General features: G+C 44.4%; 1 protein-coding gene across 2 annotated transcripts in view; it reads right to left on the bottom strand.

Moving 5' to 3' along the window:
* Window positions 1–19,277: 19,277 nt before the first annotated feature.
* The window catches only part of DCT (dopachrome tautomerase), a 72,212-nt gene continuing 64,775 nt past the window's right edge, over window positions 19,278–26,714 (bottom strand). Inside the window, exons 7-9 of one of the 2 annotated variants that reach the window (XM_029604739.1) lie at window positions 23,703–23,904; window positions 20,546–20,747; window positions 19,278–20,200 (exon numbers count right to left, since the gene is read on the bottom strand). In XM_029604739.1, the coding sequence (XP_029460599.1) occupies window positions 20,566–20,747; window positions 23,703–23,904 (384 nt within the window). In that variant the 3' untranslated portion in view covers window positions 19,278–20,200; window positions 20,546–20,565. Of the gene's footprint in view, window positions 20,748–23,702; window positions 23,905–26,714 lie in introns of both variants that reach the window. The other variant, XM_029604738.1, reaches the window with a different exon arrangement.

Below are 26,714 nucleotides of genomic sequence, written 5' to 3'. Positions count from 1 at the left end.
TTTTCAGAAAACGGGGGTTATGCTGAAGGACAGAAAGCTCACTAAAACATTTGTGCTCATCTGTCACATCTGGTCCATTCTTCTATACGTGGTTGTGGAAGTTGGACAATTAGTAGTACCTCACGACTTTTAGATCATGTGGTGTATACACTTTTTAAAATAAATACTTAAAGATGAATAAGTAGGTTAGAAGCAATGGGAAAGTGGGTACATTAGAACGATGCTGAGAATATTATCAGCACCTAATGGCAAATGAAGACAAACTACCCCAGGAACAGAATTCAGTGGTCTCTTATGAAAGCAGTAAAGAATGGGCAATGAGAAGGAAGGCACAAGAGGGAAGGGAAAAAAGAAGAAAGAGAGACAAATACTCAAATGCATGAATAGCATCAGTAACTGGATGCTAAATGGAAATGCCAACAGACCTCCTACCGGTTACCAGAGATCAAAGTGAGCAGAAGGCTGTAATGACCAATGTCTGTAGTAATTTTTAAGAAAAAAACCACATCATGTGAAATGCAGGTATTGTTATTTTAACATGACAAAACCCTCAGGGATAGATTTTTTAAAAAAGTGCGATCGTGTACTTTTGTTTGCGCAGCAGGCGCAAACAAAAGTACGCTGGATTTTATAAGATACGCGCATAGCCGCGCGTATCCTCTAAAATCCTGGATTGGCGCGCGCAAGGCTGCCGATTTTGGGCAGCCTGCGCGCGCTGAGCCACGCAGCCTGCCTCCGTTCCCTCCGAGGCCGCTCCGAAATCGGAGCGGCCTCGGAGGGAACTTTCGTTCGCCCTCCCCTCACCTTCCCCTACCTAACCCACCCCCCCGGCCCTATCTAACCCCCCCCTTACCTTTGTCCCTAGATTTACGCCTGCGAAAAGCAGACGCAAATCTACGCGTGCCAGCAAACTGCTGGCGCGCCGTCCTCCAACCCAAGGGCTGGTCCGGAGGCCTCGACCACGCCCCCAGTCCGGCGCTACGCCCCCGGTCCCGCCCCCCGAAACGCCGTATCCCGCCCCCGAAACGCAGCGTCACTCGGCCCCACCCCCGACACGCCCCCTTCAAAAAACCCCGGGACTTATGCGCGTCCCGGGGCTCTGCGCGCACCGGCGGCCTATGCAAAATAGGCGCGCCGGCGCGAGAGGGCCCTGCTCGCGTAAATCCGGGCGGATTTACGCGAGCAGGGCTTTTAAAATCCACCCGTCATTGAAGAGCCAGTGTCCAAAAACAACAATGCGTTGTGCTATGTTCACTTATGGGGTGACACCTTCTATACCCGAGTGATACGTAATGGACCGCTCTAAATTTATAATCATAGGATTTGTCATAAATGTTTAAAGATGTTCAACTTTTATTTCCAAATGTTTTTTAACGTTTTAACTTTTTTGACTTTTGTTGAAAATCAATTTCATGCCACATAGCAACGAAAAAGACACATCATTAGAGTGTGTGCAGCAGCAAAAAGTTCAAATGCCCTGCTTAGTATGCCCTCATTCACCAGGGGCTCAGGATCAATGTCTCTAAAAAAATAAGAACATAAGAAATTGCCATGCTGGGTCAGACCAAGGGTCCATGAAGCCCAGCACCCCGTCTCCAACAGAGGCCAAACCAGGCCACAAGAACCCGGCAATTACCCAAACACCAAGAAGATCCCATGCCACCGATGCAATCAATAGCAGTGGCCACTCCCTAAGTAAACTTGACCAACAGCCGCCAATGGACTTCTCCAAGAACTCATCCAAACCTTCCCCGAACCCAGCCACACCAACTGCACTAATCACATCCTCCGGCAACAAACTCCAGAGCTTTATTGTGCGCCGAGTGAAAAAGAACCCTCTCCAACCAGTCCCAAATGTGCCACTTGTCAACCATATGGAATGCCCCCCAGTCCCTCCACCATTCGAAAGTGCAAATAACCGAGTCACATCCAAATGAAAAAACATATTTAAGATATCAAATAATATTCAACATTGTGAAATCTATTTTTTAATTGCATAACGTACATATCTTTAACCGTTGAACCCATCCAAGTAAAACATTGAAGCTCGGTGTTTCAGGATGGAGCTGCCATGTTGAAACCTAAGGTATTTAAACGTATTACTGACTCATGAACTGACCGATAGAAACCAAATAGCAGACTGAACCAACCAATGGATGACTCTAAAACAGCCCTTTAAATCTGAGTCATCCATTCTATATTATCATTCAAACCCGAGAGATACTCAATGGATAATTTAAAAATCCATCGTTGTTCTTTATAGTTTAACAATGATTGCTTATCTCCTCCACGACAAGACGTGGTGATGTGATCCAAAATAGTCCAATGCAGTTGTGAAAATTCATGATGTAGCTGTCAGGCAATGTTTTTCTATTGGAGCTTCAACAATTTTAGTGTTCGGTCGGCTGCGATGCTCTCTAAGCCGAATTTTAATTGGTCGAGACGTCCGACCAACATATAGCTGAGGGCAATCCCATTGTTTGACATATACAACGTTATCCGTGTTACAATCTGAAGAAAATGTTTTTGAGAAAATGGCTCCAGTGACTGGATGTTGCCATGAATGTCCTTCCAGCGTAGTGGTGCACATGTCACATTGACCACACGCTTTATGACCAGCTGATTGTGATGGCCCGCTAGAAGTAGCTGGTAATGTGAGGACAATATTGTTTCTAATATTTGATCCCCTTTGGAATGATATTAAGGGTGGTTCAACAAATGTAGAATGCAATTGAAGAACATGCCAATGTTGAATACTTCGAATGATAGACGCAGATTGATCAGAGTGTTGTAAAACACAAACATTCCGAGAAGTAGAACTTCTAGTTTGATATTCCAGTAGTGACTGTCATGGAGAATAGACTGCTCTTTTATATGCTGCACATATTGCAGATAAGGGATAAACCCGCTCCAGAAATCTCATAGCCATAGAAAAGGATTGCTGTTTGAAGTAATCTAACGAGGAGCAAATGCGTTGCAAACAAAAATACTGTCTAACAGGTAAGTCATTTTTGAAGGCTTTTGGATGAAAACTATGATATCTGAGAAATGTATTCCTGTCAGTTACTTTACAATGAAGCGTAGTCTTGATACCTCTGCCCTCCTTGATAATTGTAATATCCAAAAAAGAAATTTGACAAGAATCATATTGATGAGGAAATTTGAGATCATCGTCAACCGAATTTAACCATTAAAGTTTTTAATAGATTTTCATCTGAATTCCAAAAAAACAAAAGGTCATCGATGTCCCTGACCCAAAATGATATATTATCAAAAAATGAAGATTTATAAATGTGTGTGGCTTCCAGTTTGTTCATGACAAGATTGGCTACTGATGGGGCTATGCCATGAGTCTGTAAATAAAACTGATGCTCAAACAAAATGTCTGTAGCATGCAAGGCATATAGGGGCCAGTGTAATGCACTAAACCTACCACGGGTTTTTACTCACGTTATAGCACAGGTTTCCCTGTACATACGATCAGTCCAGATTGCTGGGTTTTGCCTTCCTTCCAGCAGATGGAGACAGAAAAACTTTGAGAGCACCCTCTCTTAGGGGTAGATTTTCAGAGCCCTGCTCGCCTAAATCCGCCCAAAACCGGGCGGATTTAGGCGAGCAGGGCCCTGCGCGCCGGGAAGCCTATTTTACATAGGCCTCCCGGCGCGCGCAGAGCCCCGGGACTCGCGTAAGTCCCGGGGTTCTCGGAGGGGGGCGTGTCGGGGGGCGGGCCCGGTCGTCGCGGCGTTCCGGGGGCGTGTCGGCAGCGTTTTGGGGGCGGGTACGGGGCGTGGCTACGGCCCGGGGGCGTGGCCGCGCCCTCCGTACCCGCCCCCAGGTCGCGGCCCGGCGCGCAGCAGGCCCGCTGGCGTGCGGGGATTTACGTCTCCCTCCGGGAGGCGTAAATCCCCCGACAAAGGTAAGGGGGGGTGTAGACAGGGCCGGGCGGGTGGGTTAGGTAGGGGAAGGGAGGGGAAGGTGAGGGGAGGGCAAAGGAAAGTTCCCTCCAAGGCCGCTCCGATTTCGGAGCGGCCTTGGAGGGAACGGGGGGAGGCAGCGTGGCTCGGCGCGCGCAGGCTATACAAAATCGATAGCCTTGCGCGCGCCGATCCAGGATTTTAGTGGATACGCGCGGCTCCGCGCGTATCTACTAAAATCCAGCGTACTTTTGCTTGAGTCTGATGCGCAAGCAAAAGTAGGCTGATCGCGCTTCTTTTAAAATCTACCCCTTAACCTGGTGAGCCACCTGCTGCTCCTCAGTATTTCTCTGTCTCCAGCAGATGGAGGTGGTGAAAAACCTGCGGTTCTGATCCAAGCAAAAAAACAAAAAGGGGATTTCATCTTATCTTGGAGTCTCCCAGGGGGTTTGTGAGGTCCTGTGGGACCATCCCACCTGGTTGTAGGCATTTTGGACGAGCAGGGGTTGGGAACCCCGATCTTTGTCCCTGAGTCAGCCGGCGGGGTGATAGCTGGTGGTCCAGCTCCCTCCCCCCATTCTTCTCGCCTCTACCACTGCCTTTACCAGACTCTTCAGGGAAGTATTGTATTTTTTTATTGGATTGTTAAAGTTAAAAAAAAAAAAGAAAAAAAGTGATAGGAAGAGCAGTGCTCTTCCTATCACTCCGAAGCAGGGAGCTCAGGGTTATTTTTAGTTTTACTGATTTCTCTCCCGGGCCGGCCGGCAGCTGTCTCGCGGTGTTTTTTTTTTTCCTTCCTCTCAGTCAATGCCGCATGTGGGCCGTTATTCTCGCTGCGGCAATCGGCTCTCTAGCTGAGTCTCTTCGGGGGTTTTTGCTGGTGCCTCCCCGGTGGGGAGGAGAGCTCCAGCGGGACCGCAACGGCAGATTCGACCCCGGGGAGCCGCTGGAGGCTCCCTTGATGCAGATCCTGACCCTTTAGAGGGTACTTCTGCACGGCCTCCAATGTTTTCTCCACAGCTTATTTTATTAATGCATCAGGGGACCCTTTCCTCTACAGGTGCCTATTGGCCCACTGTGCAAGATCCCTAGAAGGGAGGAGATGCCAGTAGCGATGCAGATTCGTCATGTGGCCCCCATCCCTCCCTTGGATGACCAGGACATTGGTGCCACTTCTGACCAGGTTCCTCCAGTGGAGGGCGACGACCCAAAGGTGGTCTGCTTATTTCAGAAGTACAAGGTGGCGCCCTTGATTCCCCATGTCTTGTCTGAACTGGGCATTATGGACCTTCCTGCTGATCCAAGTCCAGTCACGGTGGATCCTGTCTTAGCGGGCTTGTGTGGTCCTGCTCGAACTTTTCCTCTGCATGACATATTAAGGCAGATGATACTCTGGGAGTGTAATTCCCCGGAAACAGGCCTCAAGGTTAGCCGGGCTATGGACAAGTTGTATTCCTTGCCTGAGGATGTGTTGGAGTTGCTGCGGAGTCCTAAAGTGGATGCATCAGTCTCCGCAGTTACTAAGAGGACGACTATTCCGGTAGCAGGAGCAGCAGCTTTGAAGGATTTGCAGGATCGCAAATTAGAAGGTTACCTCAAGAGGATCTTTGAGGTTTCTGCCCTGGGCATTTGTGCTGCAGTCTGCAGCAGCTACATTTATTTATTTATTTATTTTATTTATTTAACATTTTTCTATACCGAACTTCATGACAAGCTTCATATCAGGCCGATTTACATCAAACTTAGGGGTTAACTTAACAAAACCATATAACAAGAAGGCCGAAGCGCAGATACAAATAACAAGGAGAATAAACTTGGGGGCTATAGTAGCCAGGAAATAAAGGACAGAAAAAACTGGAGAATAAACACGAATGAGTCTACAATGGCTGGGTCGGACATTTAGTCTATTGAGCTATACGACGAAAAATGTTGCACTGTTAGGTTTCAGGGAAGGCTTGGACATGCTCCGGGCAAGCCTGCACTGGGTACAACAGTTGCAGAGTGCCAAAGATCTTGCAGAGGCAAAGCAAGCAGAACGTTTGGAGGCTGCGGTCGCGTATGGGTCGGACACCCTTTATGACCTTCTCCGCAAATCCTCGTGAACTATGGTCTCCACAGTGTCAGCCCGGAGACTCTTGTGGCTGTAGAATTGGTCTGCAGAGAGGGCTACCTTGAAGGACCTTACATTGAAGGTAGTGTATCTGGTGGCAATCTGTTTGGCCAGGAGGGTGTCGAAGCTTCAGGCCCTATCCTGTAGGGAACCTTTCCTGCACATCTCGGACTCCAGTGTTTCACTTTGAGCAGTTCTATCCTTTTTGCCAAAAGTGGTTTCCGCCTTTCATCTGAATCAGTCGGTGGAGCTTCCAGCTTTTACGGGTGTGGAGTTGAAGGATCCTCATTTCAGAAAGTTGAAGCATCTCGATGTCAGACAGGCTCTGTTGCACTATTTGGAGGCTACCAACAGATTCCGTTTATCAGATCATCTTTTTGTTTTATGGCATGGCGTGAAGAAGGGGACAAAAGGCGTCACTATTGCTCGTTGGTTAAAGGAAGCCATTGCATCAGCATATATCTGTCGTGGTTGCTTAGTTCCTGAAGGGATGAAAGCTCATTCTACTCGTGCACAGGCGGCCTCCTGGGCAGAATGCCAGCTGGTCTCCCCATAAGAAATCTGGAAGTTTTTGCACATTTTTGCTCAACACTACTGTTTGGATGTCCAGCAGGTAGATGCATGCAATTTCAGAGCCAGTATCATTCGAGCAGGACTCTCGCAGTCCCACCCTGTTTAGAAGAAGCTTGGGTACATCCCAGCAGTCTGGACTGATCCGGGTACGTACAGGGAAAGGAAAATTGGTTCTTACCTACTAATTTTCATTCCTGTAGTACCACGGATCAGTCCAGACGCCCGCCCACTGTGGGGTTGAAGGGTGTAGAGGTAGAGCCCGCTCAAACTGTTTTGTGTTTTTCTAGTCTTTCCTGGAGTGGTATAAGCTTGTCCTATCCGTTTGAGACCGTTCTTTGGTCTGTTATCAAAGTTCTGCGTTTTCACCCTTTGCTCATTAGGGGGATAAAAGTTAGGTTAATTCATGAGTGTTTTTGATCTACAAAATTGTTTCTGTTTGGGTATGAGCAAATACTGAGGAGCAGCAGTTGGCTCACCAGGTTAAGATGGGAGCACTCTCGAAGTTTTTCTCTGTCTCCATCTGCTGGAAAGGAGACAAAACCCAGCAGTCTGGACTGATCCATGGTACTACAAGAACAAAAATTAGCAGGTAAGAATCAATTTTCCTTTTTTGGTGCTAACCTTATGGCTTTTAGGACCAAAAATCCCATGCTAAAAAAGCCCACAGTAGGATTAGCTGTTACCCTGCAATGCAAGGAGATGTGCTAGTGGGGAGGCTGCCTACTGCTTCTCCTTTTACCACAGGAAATTTAACGCCTGGTCAGAGGCAGGAGTAAATGTTCCTGCAGTAAGAGGAGGCCACCGAACCCACTTGGGAAGTCCTGGTCTGCTGGGTGAGTCCCCATCTAAACAGGCCTAACCCCATTAGCAAAGCCGGAGTAGAACCCCAACCCTTTGCTACTCTCCTCTCACTTAAAAAAAAAAAAAAAAAAAAAAAGTCAGGCTGGAATGGAATCCCCCACCTTCTGGAACTGTTCTCTCACATTTAAAAAAAAAACATAAGCCGGTCCAGAGTAGAAACACACACATGCACACACACACACCACTCCCCAAATCCCCTGCTTCCCTCCCTCTCACCTTAAATAAAAGTTAGCCGGGCTGGAATGGAATCCTTCCTGAACCCCTCTAGTCCACCCATTATTACTGCACTGCCAAATTGTTTAGCTTCCCTGATTTCTCTTAGCATTTCATCATCTGTCTGGCCATTTTGTCCAGGTGGACAGTAGTATACTCCTATCACTATACTCTTACCCAACACACATGGGATTTCTACCCATATAGATTCTACTGAGCATTTAGTCTCTTGTATGATCTTTATCTTGTTGGATTCTATACCCTCCCGGATTTAAAGTGCCACACCCCTACCAAGTTGATTCGCCCTATCATTGCTATATAATTTGTACCCTGTGTACAATTCTGGTCGCCGCATCTCAAAAAATATATAGTTGCGATGGAGAAGATACAGAGAAGGGTGACCAAAATGATAAAGGGGATGGAACAGCTCCCCTATGAGGAAAGACTAAAGAAGTTAGGCCTGTTCAGCTTGGAGAAGAGACGGCTGAGTGGGGATATGATAGAGGTGTTTAAAATCATCAGAGGTCTAGAACGGGTAAATGTGAATCAGTCATTTACTCTTTCAGATAATAGAAGGACTAGGGGGCATTGCATGAAGTTAGCAAGTAGCACATTTAAAACTAATCGGAGAAAATTCTTTTTCACTCAATGCACAATTAAGCTCTGGAATTTGTTGCCAGAGGATGTGGATAGTGCAGTTAGTGTAGCTGGGTTTAAAAAAGGTTTGGATAAGTTCTTGGAGGAGAAATCCATTAATCAAGTTTTCTTAGGGAATAGCCACTGCTATTACTGGCATCAGTAGCATGGGATCTTCTTAGTGTTTGGGTACTTGCCAGGTTCTTGTAGCCTGGATTGGCTGCTGTTGGAAAAGGGATGCTGGCTTGATGGACCTTTGGTCTGACCCAGTATGACAATTTCTTATGTTCTTACCCCACATGATATAAAACTAAACTCTAACCATAAAGTAAATATACTGTAGTTGGCTTTGTCTTTCCAGGCCAGTCAACTTTCACAGGGAGGGTAATTTTAAAAGCCATTTCCGCAATTAAATCAGTGCTTTTCCCCATGCAAATATACTTTAAAAAAAATTTTTTACCCACAGTGAGAAGAGGAATTTCTGGGGAGAGAGTTTGCACTTCCATGCCTGCTTTTGAATTTTTCCCAGAAAAACTACCCACACAGACTAACAGGTGTTAATGTGTGCAGATAGTTCTTTTTGAGATAATTAGTGCAAGGTCTGCAGGTAAAAAGCTACAGATTTTGCACCAATATGGGCAGTTTTAAAATTTTCACCAGAGTACATCACCCAGCCAGCTAAGCTGAGCAACTGAAGATGTCTGTAAACCCCTCAATATGTAAATATGTCTCTCTGGTAGCAACAATACTTCAACTGCAAGTAATACTGCAAGCAGTACCTTCAGGTCTGCTTTTGAGGCTTCCTCAGTCTTGTACTCAACACCATTCTTCAACAGAAAAAATGCTCAGAAAAATACTTACAAAGATAGCAGCGACTTCTGCCATGCACAGGACTCCAAAATCAAACAGAACTCAGAGTTTCAATGCAGAAGTGAGGTGATGATGCAGGCAAGAGAGCTTTAGCTTTGTTAGGAACTGGCAAAATTTTGGGGAAGGCAGAGTCTGTTCTGGAAAGATGGGCTCCACCTTAACCAGTGTAGAATCTGGCTGTTGGGGCCAATCTTTAAAAAGGAGATAATGCAACTTTTATTTATTTTTTTTATTTATTATTTATTGATTTTTAACATAATTAAACAAGATAAACATCTTGTAATGAAAATATAGAGAATAATCTCAGAATAAACATTCACAGGAAAAAGAAAAGATTTGAGGTATTATTATTAACATATTCCCTTAATATTAAGTCCACTGAATGGGGGGAAGGAATTACACAACCTCAAAAGAAATAAATTTAACATCAACAAATATGCATGGTATCTATGGGAGAACATTTTACTTATTAAGAGGGACTGGAAGCAATAATGCCGGGTTCTCCAGACACAGTGGGAGTTTTACCAATCAGAAATTGGGTCAGTTGGGAAGGCTCAAAAAAAATATATGTATTACTCGCATATTTGACTATGCATTTACATGGAAATTTTAGGAAAAAAGCTCCACCAATTGACAGTACTTGAGGTTTCATAAGAAACTCCTCACTCCTTTTCTGAGTGTCCTTAGAGACATCAGGGAAAACTCCAATCCTGCAACCAAGGAATACTACATTTCTATGCCTTATACACATCTTAAGGCATAGAAATGTAGTATTCATCAGGTTCCAGCGCTAATGTTATTATTAACGTCGCAGGAATTGCTTGATCAGAGTCTGATGTCTCAAGAATTGCCGAAATATCCAAAGGAGAATCTTGTCTCTGGGTTTCTGAAGTAGGGATCTCTCCCTGCCCCCTTAAATTTCCCGTTCTTGGCAAATAAAATATCTTTTAAACTAAATCATGGGGGAAAGCCAACATTGAGCTCAGGAGTGTATGACTCTGAGTGGGGTAGTTAGAATATCCCAGTAAAGCACTCGTGGTAGAAGCAGAAGAAGCCTAGGTGCATTTAAATAGAGCAGAGAGAGCTAAATTGTTCCAAAACACCCATTTCAACTTCTAGACAGATTGTACATAAAATTTAAAAACATACTTTGAGTTGTCTGTATGTGAATATTAGAAATCTAGATTGGAGAGTTGAAGTGCTGGACAAAGATGCAGGCATAATAAATTTTCAGAGACTGGTGGAAGGAGGATATCCAATGAGACGCAAAGACCCCACAAGCATTCTCTCTACTCAGGAAATGCATACAGAAGTACTGCCTGGTAACTTGCAGGGTACTGCTGAGCTAAATATGGGATATGTGGCTCTGTAGCACAAAGAGATGCTGTCCGAGAAATTATACAAGAAACTTAAACTCATTTAGCCCAACTAAAAGGACCTTCAAAATGGAATCATACTTGCATTGTAAATATTAGTTTGTTGATTTAATAATCAGTCCATATGTATCAGCTTGTGAATATTTATTTTATATTGCACAATAAAAAGACCCTTAGCTCACTATTATGTCAATCTGACACTTATAACTGTGTCAGGAGATCACGGTGAACCTCAAAGGCTGAAGGCGTTGTTTCAGTATTCGTTTGGCACTTTTCTCGCTTCTGTGAGAAAAGCTGCCAAAATAAAGTCCTTGTGCAATATAAGAAAATATGAAAAATATTTGCAGGTTGATTTAGTGGAGGAGTAGCCTAGTGATTAGAGCAGCAGGCTAAGAACCAGGGAAGCCAAGTTTCAAATCCTGCCGACACGCCTTGTGACCTTGAGGAACTCACTTTATCCTCCACTGCCTCAGGTGCAAATCTAAGGCCTCGTTTACAAAAGCTTTTCTCTCATTCTTTGTCTATGGGAAAAATGCTTAGTAAATGATGCCCTAAGATTGTAAGCCCTCTGGGGACATGGAAATAACTCCTACACAAGAATGTAATTTGCCTTGAGCTATCAATAAGGAGCGTGCTAAACAGAAACAAATCAAAATGTGTGTGTTTTTTGGGTTTTTTTTGTTTATTTATTTATTTATTTATTTTTGGTTTTTATATACCGGAAGTTCCTGTATAAAATACATATCACTCCGGTTCACAGGTAACTGAAATAACTACCGCCGTGTGGCGGTTTACATGGAACATATCAAACGATTTACATAGAACATTTCAAACGATTGCTATATAATAAGTCGAAAAAACAAACTAAGTTCACCTATGAAACATATAAATAAGGCCAATAATAAATAGTGTAAAATAAACATTGCATTAATGCTATAGGACAGTAGGTTGATTATATCTTGTTCTTAGCTCTCTGGGAATGCTTGAAGGAAGAGCCAAGTCTTGAGTTTCACCTTAAAAGTGTTATGGCATGGCTCGAGGCGGAGGTCTGGAGGTAGTGAGTTCCAGAGTGACGGGCCCGCTGTGGATAAAGCGCGTTTTCTCAGGGAGGATTTTGCGGGTTGGGTGATCAATCTGTTTTGATATGCCCTTCTCGTCGGCTTTTTAGAAGTGTGTAGTTGGAGCTGGAATGTTAGGTTGAGTGGGGAGATGTTATGTAGGGCCTTATGAATCATCATGCTGGTTTTAAACTGTATCCTGTATTTGATGGGAAGCCAATGGAGGTGTTGGAGGATCGGGGTGATGTGGTCTTTTTTTTTGGCATTGGTGAGAATTCTTGCTGTGGCATTTAAGACCATCTGTAGGGGTTTTGTGGAGCAGGCGGGAAGTCCCAGCAGGAGTGAATTGCAGTAGTCCAACTTCGGGAGAATGATGGCTTGGAGTACTGTGCGGAAATCTCTGTAGCGTAGAAGTGGCTTTAGTTTCTTTAAAACTTGTAATTTAAAGAAGCATTCTTTTGTGGTGTTGTTTACGAATTTACTGAGGCTGAGTCTGTTGTCTAGGAGTACACCCAGATCTCTGACTTGAGGTGAGGTGGTGTATCCTGATGTGTCTGGAGAGTTGCTGGAGCTAGGTGTAAATAGTTCCGGTGCTATTATTAGGATTTCCGTTTTGTTAGTATTTAGGACCAGGTTGAGGCTGGTTAGAAGCTCGTTGATGGTTGAGAGGCATTTATTCCAGTAGTTCATGGTCTTGTGTAGGGTGTCTGTTATGGGGATGAGAATTTGTATATCATCCGCGTATAGGAAGTGGGTAAGCTTGAGGTTGGTAAGAAGTTGACAGAGTGGGAGAAGATAAATGTTGAAGAGGGTGGGGGAGAGTGAGGAGCCCTGTGGTACCCCCATTTTGGCTTGAATGGGATGAGACTCTTCGTTGTTTATCTTGACTTTAAATGTTCTGTTCTCCAGGAAGGATTTAAACCAGTTGAAGGCTGCTCCTGTGATGCCGATGTCTGTTAGACGTTGTAGTAGGCTAGAGTGATTCACGGTGTCGAACGCTGCGGAAAGATCCAGAAGTGCGAGGAGGCAAGGTTGGCCTTTTTCAAGATTGAAGATAATGGTGTCCGCTAGTGTGGCTAATAGCGATTCGGTGTTCTTTTTCTTCCGGAATCCAAATTGGTTATTGGAGATGATATTGTTGTCTTCTAGGAATTCAGATAGTTGTCGGTTGACGACTTTCTCCATAATTTTAGCTAACATTGGAAGGTTTGCTATAGGTCTGTAGTTAGCGGGATCTGTGGTGGGAAGGTTGGGTTTTTTGAGGAGCGGTTTGAGTATTGCCAACTTGAGTTGGTTGGGAACTTGGCCTTGGGCGAGTGAACGGTTAATGATATCTGCCATTGGCTTGGCTATGGTGTCAGGGATGGAACTCAGCAGGTTTGATGGGATATGATCTAGAGGGTGAGAAGATGGTTTTAGCTTCTTAAGGATGTTTGCTATTTCTAAGGTGGATGTGGGTTCCAGAGATTCGAGTTCTGCTGTATGTGTGTTGGGTTGAAGAACGGGTGCTATATATGTTTGCGAATTGTGGTTGCTTGTGAGGCTTGTGTGTGGAGATGTCCCTTTGAGAGGGGCTACGAGTGTGGTGATTTTGTTGTCAAAGAAGTTGGCTAGTTCATTGGCTTTTTTGAGAGCTTGGTCATCAGGGATGCTCTGTCCAGGAGGTTTAGTAAGGGCTGAGACATAGGCGAAGAGGGCTCTTGAGTCGAATGAGAAGTGGTGAATTTTTTTGGAGAAGAATTCTTTCTTGGTTTTGTTGATTTCGTTTCTGTATGTGTTAAGGCATGATTTGTAGTTGAGGAGTGTTGTTGTAGTTGGGTTTTTTCGCCATTGGTTTTCCTTGCATCTAAGCTCCTGTTTGCGAGACTTCAGCTCTGTGGTGAACCAGGGTTTTCTGTTGTCTTTGTCCGGGTTGATGGATTTTGTTTTTTTTGGACACACTTGATCGGCGACCTTGTTAGAGATATTGATCCATGAGGATGTTGCTGAGTTGGTGTCCGTAAGGTCCAGGTTCCTTAGTTCCTTAGTCAGGTGTTTGCTGAGAAGATCTCCTGAGCATTGTTTTCTAACCGAAATGGTGATAGATTGATTTGTTTGGTGAGGCGGCTCATAGATCTCTATCATAGAAGAGATGATTCTGTGGTCGGACCAAGGTACCGCAGTGCAGGTAGGGGTGGAGTGGGATGACAAACCTTCGTTTATAAAGATAAGGTCTAAAGTATGACCCGCTTTGTGGGTGGGTTCTTTTACAATTTGTCTGAAGCCCATATGGTTGAGGGAGGAGAGAAGAGTATTGCAGTTGGGGGAAAGAGGTTGGACATCTACATGGAGGTTGAAGTCTCCCATCAGGATGGCTGGTTTTCCAGAGTTTAGGTGTTTTGCTGTTAGTTCTATGATAGGGGAGGGGTCTGATTCAAGAAGTCCGGGGGGAGCGTAGATTAGTGCAATGATCAAATGTTTAGAGTTGAAAAGTGCAAATTCAATATTTGCTATGGAGTTGGATGTCTGCAGTGTCAGACCTAGCAATTTCTTGGCTGCTAGAAGAAGGCCTCCTCCTCGTTTTTTATGTCTGGGTATGGACAGTATGTCGTAAGTCTGGATAGGCAGCTGGTTAATTAGGGCTATGTCGGTGGGTTTTAACCATGTTTCTGTGATGGCACAGATATCAGGTTTTGAGTCAGATAGGAAGTCATTGAGTAAGGTAGTTTTCTTAGATATGGATTGAGCGTTGAACAGTGTGATTGAGAAAAGTGCCAGGCCTAGACATTGGGTTATGGGTGTCAGCATGATGGGCCTGATTCTCTGTTGTCGGTTATGGTGGGGTGTGGGGAGCTTAGGTGCTCTCCACCTTTGGTTGTGAATGATGGGGATATTAAGTGGGAGCATTGTGGTGGAAGGATAAGCGGGCGTGTAGTCAGTGGACAGGGGGCCCTCAAGGCTAGAAGTATCAGGATAAGGGTGGAAGTATCAGCGAGGATCTGTGGCAGCTCACGTCAGGCAGCAAGAGGGATGAATCCGTTGATAGGGCGAGGTCTTCTCAGACTGAGGAGGCTGTGTTGGTCTTACCTTGTGGGCAGGCTGGGAAAGGGACCTGGCTTCTGGGCTGCTCTACTGGGCTGCCCGAAGGGGCGCACAAAGGGGCTAGCCCCTTTGTCGTGCTCCTTCGGCGTGCGACGCCTAGATGCTGCGGTGTATTTAAAGGGCTCCTGGCCCTGCTGTTATTGGCGGGTGGTTTCTCTCTTTTTATTGGCTGCTTCCAGCCCGGAGGAGGGCTGAGGGCGGCGCCTTGGGTCACGGCTAGGTGCCTCGTGGTCGGCGCGGAGGGCTGCCGGGGGGAAGGGTGCGATCAAGGCCTTACCCCGGTGGGTCTCGGCGCCGGCTGCGCAGGCCTCGCACGGTCGGTCCCTCTGGAGCAGTTCGGTCCCGCAGGAGCAGGTAAGCAGAAGGGACTGTTTTTTTCGTCGCCGCGGTGGATTTAAAGGGCTCCTGGCCCTGCTGTTATTGGCGGGTGGTTTCTCTCTTTTTATTGGCTGCTTCCAGCCCGGAGGAGGGCTGAGGGCGGCGCCTTGGGTCACGGCTAGGTGCCTCGTGGTCGGCGCGGAGGGCTGCCGGGGGGAAGGGTGCGATCAAGGCCTTACCCCGGTGGGTCTCGGCGCCGGCTGCGCAGGCCTCGCACGGTCGGTCCCTCTGGAGCAGTTCGGTCCCGCAGGAGCAGGTAAGCAGAAGGGACTGTTTTTTCGTCGCCGCGGTGGATTTAAAGGGCTCCTGGCCCTGCTGTTATTGGCGGGTGGTTTCTCTCTTTTTATTGGCTGCTTCCAGCCCGGAGGAGGGCTGAGGGCGGCGCCTTGGGTCACGGCTAGGTGCCTCGTGGTCGGCGCGGAGGGCTGCCGGGGGGAAGGGTGCGATCAAGGCCTTACCCCGGTGGGGGTAAGGCCTTGATTCTTTTGGTGTCAACATCCACCAAAAGAAAAAAAGAGGTCGGCAGAGAGAGATATATCAGCCAAAAGCTCAGCAGCAGTCGCAGCCTAAGCCCAGGGACCAGTTTCTGATGTCCTGGGAGCCCACCTCTTTTACTCGGGGAAAGATCCTTCTAGAATGGGTCCACATTACAAAGGAAGAATTGGTCCTGAAAGCTACGGAATTTGGCTACCACTTGCACTTGTCTCACCATCCTCTGGCCTGGCAGAGATTGGTCTTCAGTTCTGACCCCTTACAGTCTGCTCAGCAGCAGCAGCAGATAGCCTGTCCCACTTCAGGAATGTGGCCAGGGTTTTTACTTCCGATATTTTCTAATCCCCAAAAAGTAAGGGAGATTAAGGACTATCCTGGATTTATGAAAACTGAGCAGATTGTTGGTCCGAAAGAGGTTCAAGATGAACTCCCTTCAGATGATTCTACCTTTTGTTTAGCTGAGGAACTGAATGACGCTCTGTATCTGAAAGATGCTTATACACACATTCCCATTCACCCTCATCCATCTGAAGTTCCCCAGATTTGTAGTGAAGCACATGTACTACCAGTACAAGCTGCTTCCATGTGGAACTTAAGTGGCCCCAAGTGTTCACGAAATGTCTCACAGTCATACAGGCCAAACGTTTGCCTGATCCTGGCTCCTCTAAAGGTCTTGTCCCGGGGGGGGGTGAGGGGTTCAGGCAGTGAAGCAATTATTTGCACAGGACAACAAAACAAACTGCATCTCCTGTACCCACTTCCTGGTACCTGTCATTTCAAATATCATTTGAAATGACAGGTACCAGCGCACCCAGGGTACTGTATAGGCGCTGTATAGCGCTCTATACAGTAAAATGGATTGCGCTTCATGGACGCGCTTTGGATGCGGCTTGCATTTGCATGCCATTTAAATACTGTATCGAGCGGTATGTGATCCGGACTGTGCATGCAGCAAACGAGGGTGCGCCCGGCACTACCGCGTCCTTACTGTATCGGCCTGTAAGTTTGGTCCAAGTCTGGGTAAGCCAATTTAAAGAACCAGGTCTTAATTCCTTTTTTGAATTTGCGCAGACATGGTTCTAATCGGACTTCCATGGGCAGGGTGTTCCAGAGGGAGGGGCCGGCGATAGAGAGGGCTCTTTGTCTGGTGGAGGCATGGTGTGCGGTTTTAAGAGTGGGGTTATAGAGAGTACCTGCGAGGGTGGTTCTGGTGGGACGATTGACCCCACTGCCACCTCATCTTCCAGGTTCACAGTGATTTCGTTCAGTTCGCCTGACTCATCACCCCTGAAAACCATCTCTGGCCATTTGCCGCTGTGCCCGGGCTCGTGGGCCGGCCATCAGCCGGCGTGCGTAACCTACGCCTGCCCAGAGGCAGGCGCAAGTTATCAGATAAAGTTAAGGGGGGGGTTAGGTAGGGGAAGGTGGAAGGAAAGATCCCTCCGAGGCCGCTCCGATTTCAGAGCGGCCTTGGAGGGAACGGAGGAAGGCTGTGCGGCTCAGCGCACAAGTGTGCACCCCCTTGAGTGCACCAACCCCGGATTTTATAACATGCGCGCAGCTGCACACGCATGTTATAAAATCAGGCGTAGATTTGTACGCGCCGGGTTGCGCACGTATGTTAGAAAATCTGACCCTAAGTTTGTACCTGAGGCGCAATGGAAGGTAAAGTGACTTGCCTAAGGTCACAAGGAGCGACAGCAGGATTCGAACGCTGGTCTCCTGATTTATAGCCCACTGCTCTAACCACTAGGCTACTCCTCCACGGAATGCTTTATCAATCAAGATAAATGAGCTAGAACTATGTAAGTGAACCGTGCTTTCCTATATAATTAGATCTGTATTTAATCTGGGCTTTTCTATATATGGAAAATAAAGTCCATTATATTGCAAAAGCTGCATATTTATCAAGTGACACTATGATAAATAGCTAGCATCAGATTTGGGCACTTACTGCGATGCAAATTTGCCCTCAGATTGCTCAGTATGGTATTGCAGTCTGATTATAATATTTAACTCAAGGAATGAACAGTGTATAATGTGTGCAGGGAAAATGTAAGTTGTGTTCTTAGGAGAAACTGTTTGCAAAGTAACGTGGTAGCTGAGAGTAAAAAAATGAACAAATGGCTCATGTAGGCTGTCCAGTTATTCCAGCGGCTAGTCATGGAAGCATGGCTGATTGAAGGATATTATTGCTCCTTATCCAAGTCAGTTTTGTTTTGTTCATTAGTTCTCTACCACAAGACTCCATCCTCCATCCGACCCCTAGCCTCTTCCTCCTCCACCATGTCTTTCCACCAAGCTTTGTAATGATCTAAACAGTGCCAGAACCAATGGGGCTGTTGCCTCAACTCCTGGGTCCCCGTGGCCTTACTTAGACAGTCCTTGGCCACTACCAGACTGCCGTAAGCGACCTGGTTCCTTTCCGGGGAGTTGGTGTCAGGCTGGTTGACTGCCCGCAGCATTGCTAGATGGTGATCCCTTTATCTGCCCTTTGTTTAATCCTTGCCACCTCTCCCTTTTAGTGTTTCTCCTTAAATTACTCCAGTGCTTGTGAATTTCTATTACAGTTCTGGTCCTAGCTCCTACCAGGGTTAATTCTGGAAAGTGAGCCCTTCAAGAATTCTGATTTCAACCTAGGACTAGTTTTCTGTGAGTCGGGTCAGTGAAGCTCGGTCGCATCGCTTCCATCAAGCTGCTCTCGCAAGAGCTTTATTTCCCACCCATCCTTGCTTGTGTTCACATGTGTCCCAACTGCAAATGTAAAAAGGAATCTGAAGTGCCTGCTCAGCCTCCCTCTCTCCTTGGCAAGCACCCTTCATCTACCCGTTTAGTGTTATGGGGCAGCACTGTTATAGTGCAAAAGAATCTTTCTGCCCGAGCTTTGCCCTAAGCCTCGTTATTTTGTGTTTCCCCTCTCCCACACGGACATTTGGTTCAGCATAATTATGAAACTGAGCTTTAGTACTTTATGCCAGGGGTGGACAAACTAGGGCCTGTGGGCTAGAACCATCCCTCACCCCTTTTTTTCCAGCCCGCCTTCCTGACCCACGATCTCCATGGTCTCTGACCCGTCACCACCTAACTGTACCTGGTGACCGAAGCCCGAGTCCAACTCACTGTTGGGCTGCCCATCTCTCATTTGCTTCAGTTTTAAAAGTCAGAGTAACATTTATTCGCAGATGTCAATTTTATAAGCGGAATGGTAGAAAATATATTTAGTATACCTTCTTTCCACTTCTGGGTCAACATGAGCAGAGCAGAATAAACCATTAGATCTCCACACCTTTCATAACACAGAAAATGTGCTCAATAGCACGGTGCTTATTTTAAAACCTTTTATTATACAAAATCAGAGCTTAACATGATAACTGCTAGCGTGGAAGACATTCTAAGATGTCCTATTTTAAATGTTTTCTATATATTAGAGAATACAGAAAGCTAGCCTACTGTACATAACACAGGACAGGAATAAAAATATTTCCTTTATCAATGCAATCTTAACTTGCCTGTACAGTATATAAGAAACTTGCCTATTTAAATATAGTAAACTTGGAATAATGTTATCCAGTACTTGAATTAAAGAAATAATAAGGCTATATAATATTTAGAAAGTGTCCCAGATCCTCCACCTCATCCTCCTCAGTTATGGTTTGTAATATTTTTTTTTAAAGTCTACCCCCCCCCCCCCCCCCCCAAAAAAAAAAACCCCACAACTGAAACATTCTTTTTGGATTGAAATAGTAGAAAAAATTTTGAAGACAAATTCACTGCCCCTAATTTTCTACAAAACATTAACTGGAAAGTACAGGTTAATCATATTAACCATCTAATATGATATTTAAATGCCCTAGATTTCCAAAAACCTGTGGATATTGCAGTGTGCAATTAGGTTTCTGAGAAAGCACCATAGTGAAAATAAGATATTTTCTGCTGAGTTTTTAACATTGTTTTTTAGTTCTGCCCAAAAAATGAAATCATTGGCCTAATCCAACAAAGATATTTTTCTGTTGGTACAGATTGGGGGAAGTTTTCTTTCTTTAATAAGGCACCATGGGTTAGATGTACTTAAACAAGGCTCAGATCCAAAAATAACATAAACTATTTGTAAATGTTAGGGCAAGTTATAAACCCCATTGTTTTCTTTAAAAAAAATGTTTTATTTGTAATAGCAATAAAACCCATTTCTGAAAGCAGAAAAAAAAAGTTTATAGATTTTTCTAGAAAGCATACAAGTCTCTCTCAGTATTATTCTGAAATTTAAAAAGACATAAGCATAGGAGCAATGGTGCAATAAACTTGCTAAATAGTATACAGAACAGAAGATCTTCTGGAACAAAGCCAGCAGTATTGGCTAGCTTGCTCAAATATAAACATGGCTGTATCTTGGCTCCATGAATTCCTTAGTTTTATTCCTAGTTCTGGTTTTTTCTCAATATATGTTAATACTTGTATTTTTAGGGTTTTTTAAAATTAAAATAAGCATCTTGTGTTATGACCAATGACCTTTTTTTGTTGTTGTTTTAAATATCTGCTGTGAATCCACTCTTCAACTATTTGTTTCACTCCTCCTTGTCTCCGTGCAATGCCAAAAGGTTCTGATGAGGATCAGCACAGCAGCACCCAAAACTGGCACATCTGTAATGGTCAGACTGAATGAATAAGAGGAACATTCCAAAACTTTAAATGACATTAAAATATGAATGAAAAGAAGGCTCTTAACGATGTTTAACTGCTGATTTTTTTTTTTTTTTTTTGTTAGCACTACCACTGTTAGGTCCAATCTCTTTATTTACCACATTTAAATGCTCTGGGCAGCTCACAATAAAACATTCATCATAAAAAGTCAATACAAACCGCATAAAAATGCAACTCTAGGCAAGACTAGTCCAGCACCGAGGACAAAATACTCGGCGAACAACTTCATCATGATATGCTTGTTGCCTTTGCTAAAATATTAATAAACTATCAAATTGGATGTACCTATCATGAAGCCCTGAGTACTAGACCTCCTCGGTGTATTTTGTATTGCTGAACGCTGCATTCATGAGAGGTTGAAAGCCTTTTCTGTGTCTCCTGTTCAAAAACAGGACCAGCAGCAAGAGCAGCACAATTAACGCCAGAAGCACTCCGCCAACTGTGGATCCAATCATAGTAGCCAGCGCACGGGCATCTTCGTCTGAAGCTGCAAAGAACATATGGTTTGAAACATCATGCCGTCTAGGAAGAGCATGTCAGCAGTTTAAATACTATGGTGGGTATGCTCTGTTGCGAGTGACGTTTTTGCTTTACGTCTAAAGTTTCTGGTGTCGAAGGGAATTTGTGCTGCTGTTGTTGACGTGAGATCATAATGTGAATTTTTATTTATTTTTTTATGGTGAGTCGTGAAAAGAAGCATCCTTAATCAGCTCAGCCAGTCATTTCAATCAATGTAGTATGGATTTCTATTAATTTATAAATGTAGGTATTTCTTAAGTTTTGGGGTTTTTTTTGCTGTCTACCCCCAAAAATCAGTAAGAACACTAATCAGACACTTTGACATGATTTCTCAAACATATTTGTGTTTATGTTTGTGTGTGTGTGTGTGTGTATTGTGTATATATATATATATATATATATATATATATATATATATATATATATATTAACCAAAGTTTAATTTTTAAAAGTATGATACCCAATTATGTGTTTTTACAGGATTGTTCTGCAGGAAGTGATGGTGACAGAATTATGATTGATGATTGCTCAGTTTAGTTATAAAAATCTCAAGGTGGGGAAGTGAAAATTATTTTGGGGGAAGAGGCATAAGGCCTAAGGTTCACCTAGGACAGTGGTTCTCAAGCCAGTCCTTAGGACATACCCAGCCAGTCAAGTTTTCAGGATATCCACAATAAATATTCATGAGAGAGCTTTGCATGTCTGCCTACACTGTATGCAAATCTATTTTATGCCTATTCCTTGTGGCTATTCTGGAAATCTGACTGGCTATGTGTGTCTGAGGACTGGGTTGAGAACCCCTGACCTAGAGTGCCTAATATTCTTGCCCAGGCCCTGGCATCTATCATATATGCTGGGAGTCCAGAGGATTTATTGTAGCAAAATCTGACTGCTGGAGGGAAGTTACTTTAAGAGGTCATTCTTGATAGCTCATGTTGGTTACAAATAAGGAACAATGAGGTAAATTTCAAAAGCATTTAGCCAGATTACTCTTCCAGCTAGATTAGTGTTTCCCAACCCTCTCCTGGAGCCACACCTAGCCACTCAGGTTTTCAGGATTTCCACAATGAATATGCATGAGATCAATTTGCATACACTAGGTCTCCAATGTATGCAAATCTAATTCATGCATAGTCATTACAGATATCCTGTAAACCCAACTGGTTAAGTGTGTGTCTCCAGGAGAGGGTTTGGAAACACTGAGCTGGATTTTAGCCGGATAAGTCATTATTTGGTTAAAATTGAGCCAGATAAAAAAAGAGGCATTCCGAGTGCATTCTGCGGTGGGGTTACATTATCCAGCTAACTTAGCCAATTTTCAGCTGTTCTTGGCAGGGTTGGAAACTTTCAAACTGGCACGTGGGCGTACATTTCCACGTGTGTGTCAGCCGGCGTCCAGGGCTACAGTCATGTTATAAAATAGGCAGGCTGCAGGCACGTGTACCTAATTTTAAGTGGGCGCATGCATGGGCACACAAATCCAGCTTCTACTGCTATCAGGGGATTTTAAAAGGAGCGCATGCCCACGCCATTCTCAGTTTACCAGTTCATCCACCAGTTCGCCCAGTTAACAGCTAGGTCCTCCAACCCCCCTGGTTTGACAGTCTACACTCTCCCCAGTTACCCCCAGACCCTTTAATTTTATAACTTACACGTCATCCAAGGCAGAAGTAATGTTACATGGCAGGGGGCCTCAGAACGCACCAGGGCATGTAAGTATTTGCACGTACATCTCTTGGCCAGGCCCTGAAACGCCCTCCCCACCTAAACCACACCTCGTCCCTTTTTGTAAACCTTTGAGATGTGCATGCTGCGTATATGAGCGCGTATATAAGCGCTTTTTGATATATGTTCGGCGCACGCCGGCTTGACTTTTTAGCGCATCCCCTAATTTTGGCACGCGCCGGGCTTTTAAAATTCACCTTTAAGTTAGAAACATAGAAACGTGATGGCAGAAAAAGACCGCATGGCCCATCCAGTCTGCCCAATAGGTTTAGCTTTATAACTCGATCCCATGCATTCTTGAATTCAAATGCCATTTTTGTCTCCACCGCCTCCCCTGGGAGGGTATTCCCTGCATCCAGCACCCTCTCCTAAGAGTACTCTTGAGTCTACCCTGTTTTAATGTGCCACTTAACCGAGGATATTCAACAGATATCCAAAACCAACGCAAACAGATCCCCTTAGAGTCCTTAGGTCCCAATCTCTGAAAACAAGAACTAAGTATTGACCGAGTAGCACCTGATTTCCCCCCATCCCGAAAACCACAAATAAAATAAATTACAGCAGCAAAGCCCACTCCACCGCATTCCTTTTACTTAAATTCTAAAGAATATAAATGCCAGAGCCTATAGAACAGAGCTTCCCAAACCTTTCCAGGCAGTCAGGGTTTCAGGAGATCAGCAATGCATATGCATGAGATAAATTTGCATGGACTGAGGTCTCATTTGCTAAATTATCTCATGCATATGCATTGTGCATATCCTGAAAACTTGACTGGCTGGGGGGTCCCCAGGACAGATTTGGGAAGCCCTGCTACCGTGGTGAGAAAAAGTTGATAAACCCTTAGGATGTTCTGTACTTTAGCACAATTTATACTCAAAGCATGATTAGAATCTAATCCAAACCCTGATAAGAGAGAAAGATAACCCCACTGAATAAACAATTCAGACAAAAAAGATATATTGTGATTGATTGTTCAACAAAAAGATTTAACAATAAGCATCCTTGTGTGAAAAGTATGTGAAACCTTCATTTAGCAGCTTCTCTCCAACAGTCAGACTCTGCTATAATAAATCCTCTTAACTCCCAGCCTATTTGAGAGAGGCCTCTGTGGTCCTCAGGGACTGGAGTTGTAAAGCCCTTGTTTCTGCAATGGTGATGTGATTTACCCAATAATTGCTCTCGAGAATAGAAAGCTTACCTGGCAATTCAATGGCATAGGTATAGCCAAGCTGCTCAGTGGCTAAAAAGAGCTCGTCATTGGTTACTGGTGGGAAGAAAGGCACCATGTTGTACATCCGATTGTGACCAATCGGGGCCAGCTCCTGAGGCCAGACGGCATCCGAGGGACTGAAGCGTCTCATCCACTCATCGAAGATGGCGTCCGTGAAGGAGTGCAGGACCTGCAGGTAATGAGTGGCACAAATTACTTCCTTCAAGGTCTTTGGTAAGTTTCAAGACTGAAATATCGCAAGACGCTTTGTTGAAAACAATGTGCAAGGAAGCTAAAGATGATGCACACCCTCATCTAAGGCTGCAAGGACATTTCCAAGCAGCCCAAACTTTTAAAGAGGCAGCTCTACAAACTGAAAAGCATAACATTAAGAATCCTCGCCCTTCATTTCAGGTATCTTAAGTGTGATAGTATTCTGGTGACTCGTTTGATCAAACGAAGAAAATATAAAGAGCAATACAATGACAAGAGGCAGCCTCAAGTTTCTAAGCCCCTCAAACTCCCAGCATGCTGTGCAGGGGATTATGAATCACAATCATAAAAGACATAGATGAATGTCACTCTCAGGAAGCAGGTAGTAGTAAAGGCACTTGAGTATCAAATTTAATTGTCAGGCAAAAGTAGGCCAAAAAGGTACAAAAAGACTACAAATGAATTTGCTTGCACAGTTTTGATATGGAACGTCAATTGCCCAAGGATCTAAAGAACAAATCACAAAATCAAGACACAACCAAAAACTGGCACAGAAGTTACTGTGAAACGTTTTGCTCATTTCTGAAACTTAGCTTTTTAGGGCAAAGGTTGAATGCACAGTGCTGTTTGCTGAAGTTTTTGCTTGCACAATTTTCATTTAAATTTCAGATGCTGGGCAAGGTACAGAAACACAAAAAGACCTTCTTTTCATGGCTGCTTCATGGTATCAGTACTAAAGTGAAGGAAATCCAGTTTCTGTCATTGTATCGTGGTTTAGGATCATGATGCAAGATATGTATTCAAGTTCCGGGGAAGGCTGATGAAAGGTAGAAGCCCACACCATGGCTAAACCATGCTCAGGGCTGGATTTAAGATTCTGGCACCCACAGGCAGATGAACGGGTGCAGGGAGGCAGAGAGCTGCAGGGGGCATCCCAGATTTTTGGGTGCCTTCAGAATTTGGTGCCCTAGGCAAATGCCTATGCTGCCTAACTCTGTCCCTGACCCAGAAACAGAAACTCGACAGTAGAAAAAGACAATATCTTCTGTGCCCAGCCACACCAAATATTCAGCCCTACAATCCCTACCCTCAAAGATCTCCTATGCTTTCTTAAATTCAGATACTATCTTGCCTGCACCATTTCCACTGGGAGGCTGACCTCGCATCCATCACTCTCTGTGTAAATAAAATTTCCTTATATTACTCCTAAATCTACCCCCTCTCACCCTCATCCCAGAGGTGAAGGAGAGAGGGACTTTTTACATCTAATCAGCTGCAGAGGTCATCCGGGGGTAAGGAAGAGTTTCTCCCGGCCCCGATGGGGTTCCAGTGGCGATTTCCTTCTGACTGATGTCATTGGGGTGGGACTGGTAGGAGGTCCTAAAACCGGCCCCCCTATGGCGCGCAGCCGCTGCCGATGCGTTGCCGAAGCCGCGCGCTCCAAAGGGCTGCGTGGCTTTGTTGTATATTCTTTAACATTTGGAACCTGGACAGGACTTTACATTTTTGGTACGTAATTATGTTTTATGTTCTTACTTTCCCTCCTCTGAGGCCTCCATCTTAAGGGGGTGGAAGGTTAGTGCTGTGAGATGGTTGTAAAAAAAAAAAAAAAAAGCCGCTCTTCTCTGTGTTTCTTTTGAAATTTTTACAGTAATAATATGCCTCATACTAAACGGAAGGCGAAAATAAGGGAGGTGATGTCTTCATATTCCCACACCGGAGCCTTCACAGATGTGGATTCCTGCTTTTTTCACACCGACGTCTGGATTAATGCTGGAGGAGATGGCCGCTGTAGGTGCAGATACAAAGCGGGTGCCTGCGCTTCTGACTGAGATATCTTTGAGCCCCGGTGCTCTGTGCACTCTTCCTCTACCTCAACTGTTGAATACTTTGGGTTTTGAGAAGGAAGGGTCACCAAAAAGTTTTGAAGTTCACCGAGAAAAAGTTCATGATATTTGTCAGGCGAAACCCCCTTTATCGATACTACCTACCTATTGATTTTCTTGAATTGTCAGGAGGGGGAGGAAGAGGGATCCAGGCTATAGTGGGTGAGTTGGAATCTGGGCATGTAAGGAGTAGTAACTTACAACTTGAAAAGCCTGCAGTGATTTCTTTAGAATCTCTTTGGTCTGCCATAAAATCTTTGGAATTAGCTATTGTTACTCTAACTAAAATAACAATGGATTCTAATCAACGGTTTAATAATATTGAAGCTTCTATTTCTACAAATGATATTAAACTATAAAAGATGGAAAAAAGAATGGTAAATATAGAAACCTGGATTTGCCAGAGTATATCCTATATGAAAAAAAGTTTGAAGCAATTGAGAATTCCTTAAAATATTTAAACCTTAGAATTCTAAATTTCCCCAAACATGATTTCATATCACCGTATGACATGTTCAAGGAGTATTTCCTACAAATTTTGAAAATGCCGCAACAAGCTTTGTCGGCTATTTCCAAAATCTATTATTTACCTTCGAAATTGAATATTGCTACTGGAATCAAGTTAGGAGAAGCCCCTTTGAACCTGACAGATATAATTGAATCCACATTAGATAAGGTAATAACTAGCAGATCCATATTGCATGTCTCCTTTTCTTTTGCTTCTGATCAGGATACAGTATTACGTTATCCTGATCATATCGGTTATTTACTCTTTTGGATATTAGGTGAACTTTCGGATATTAGATAGACTTTCGGATATTAGAAAGACTAGGGGGCACTCCATGAAGTTAGCATGTAGCACATTTAAAACTAATCGGAGAAAGTTCTTTTTTACTCAACG

The sequence above is a fragment of the Rhinatrema bivittatum genome, chromosome 5 (assembly GCF_901001135.1).
Source record: "Rhinatrema bivittatum chromosome 5, aRhiBiv1.1, whole genome shotgun sequence".
Classification (NCBI taxonomy): Eukaryota; Metazoa; Chordata; class Amphibia; order Gymnophiona; family Rhinatrematidae; genus Rhinatrema; species Rhinatrema bivittatum.
Note: the sequence above shows the minus strand (reverse complement) of the source record. Positions and strands in the feature narration are given on the sequence as shown.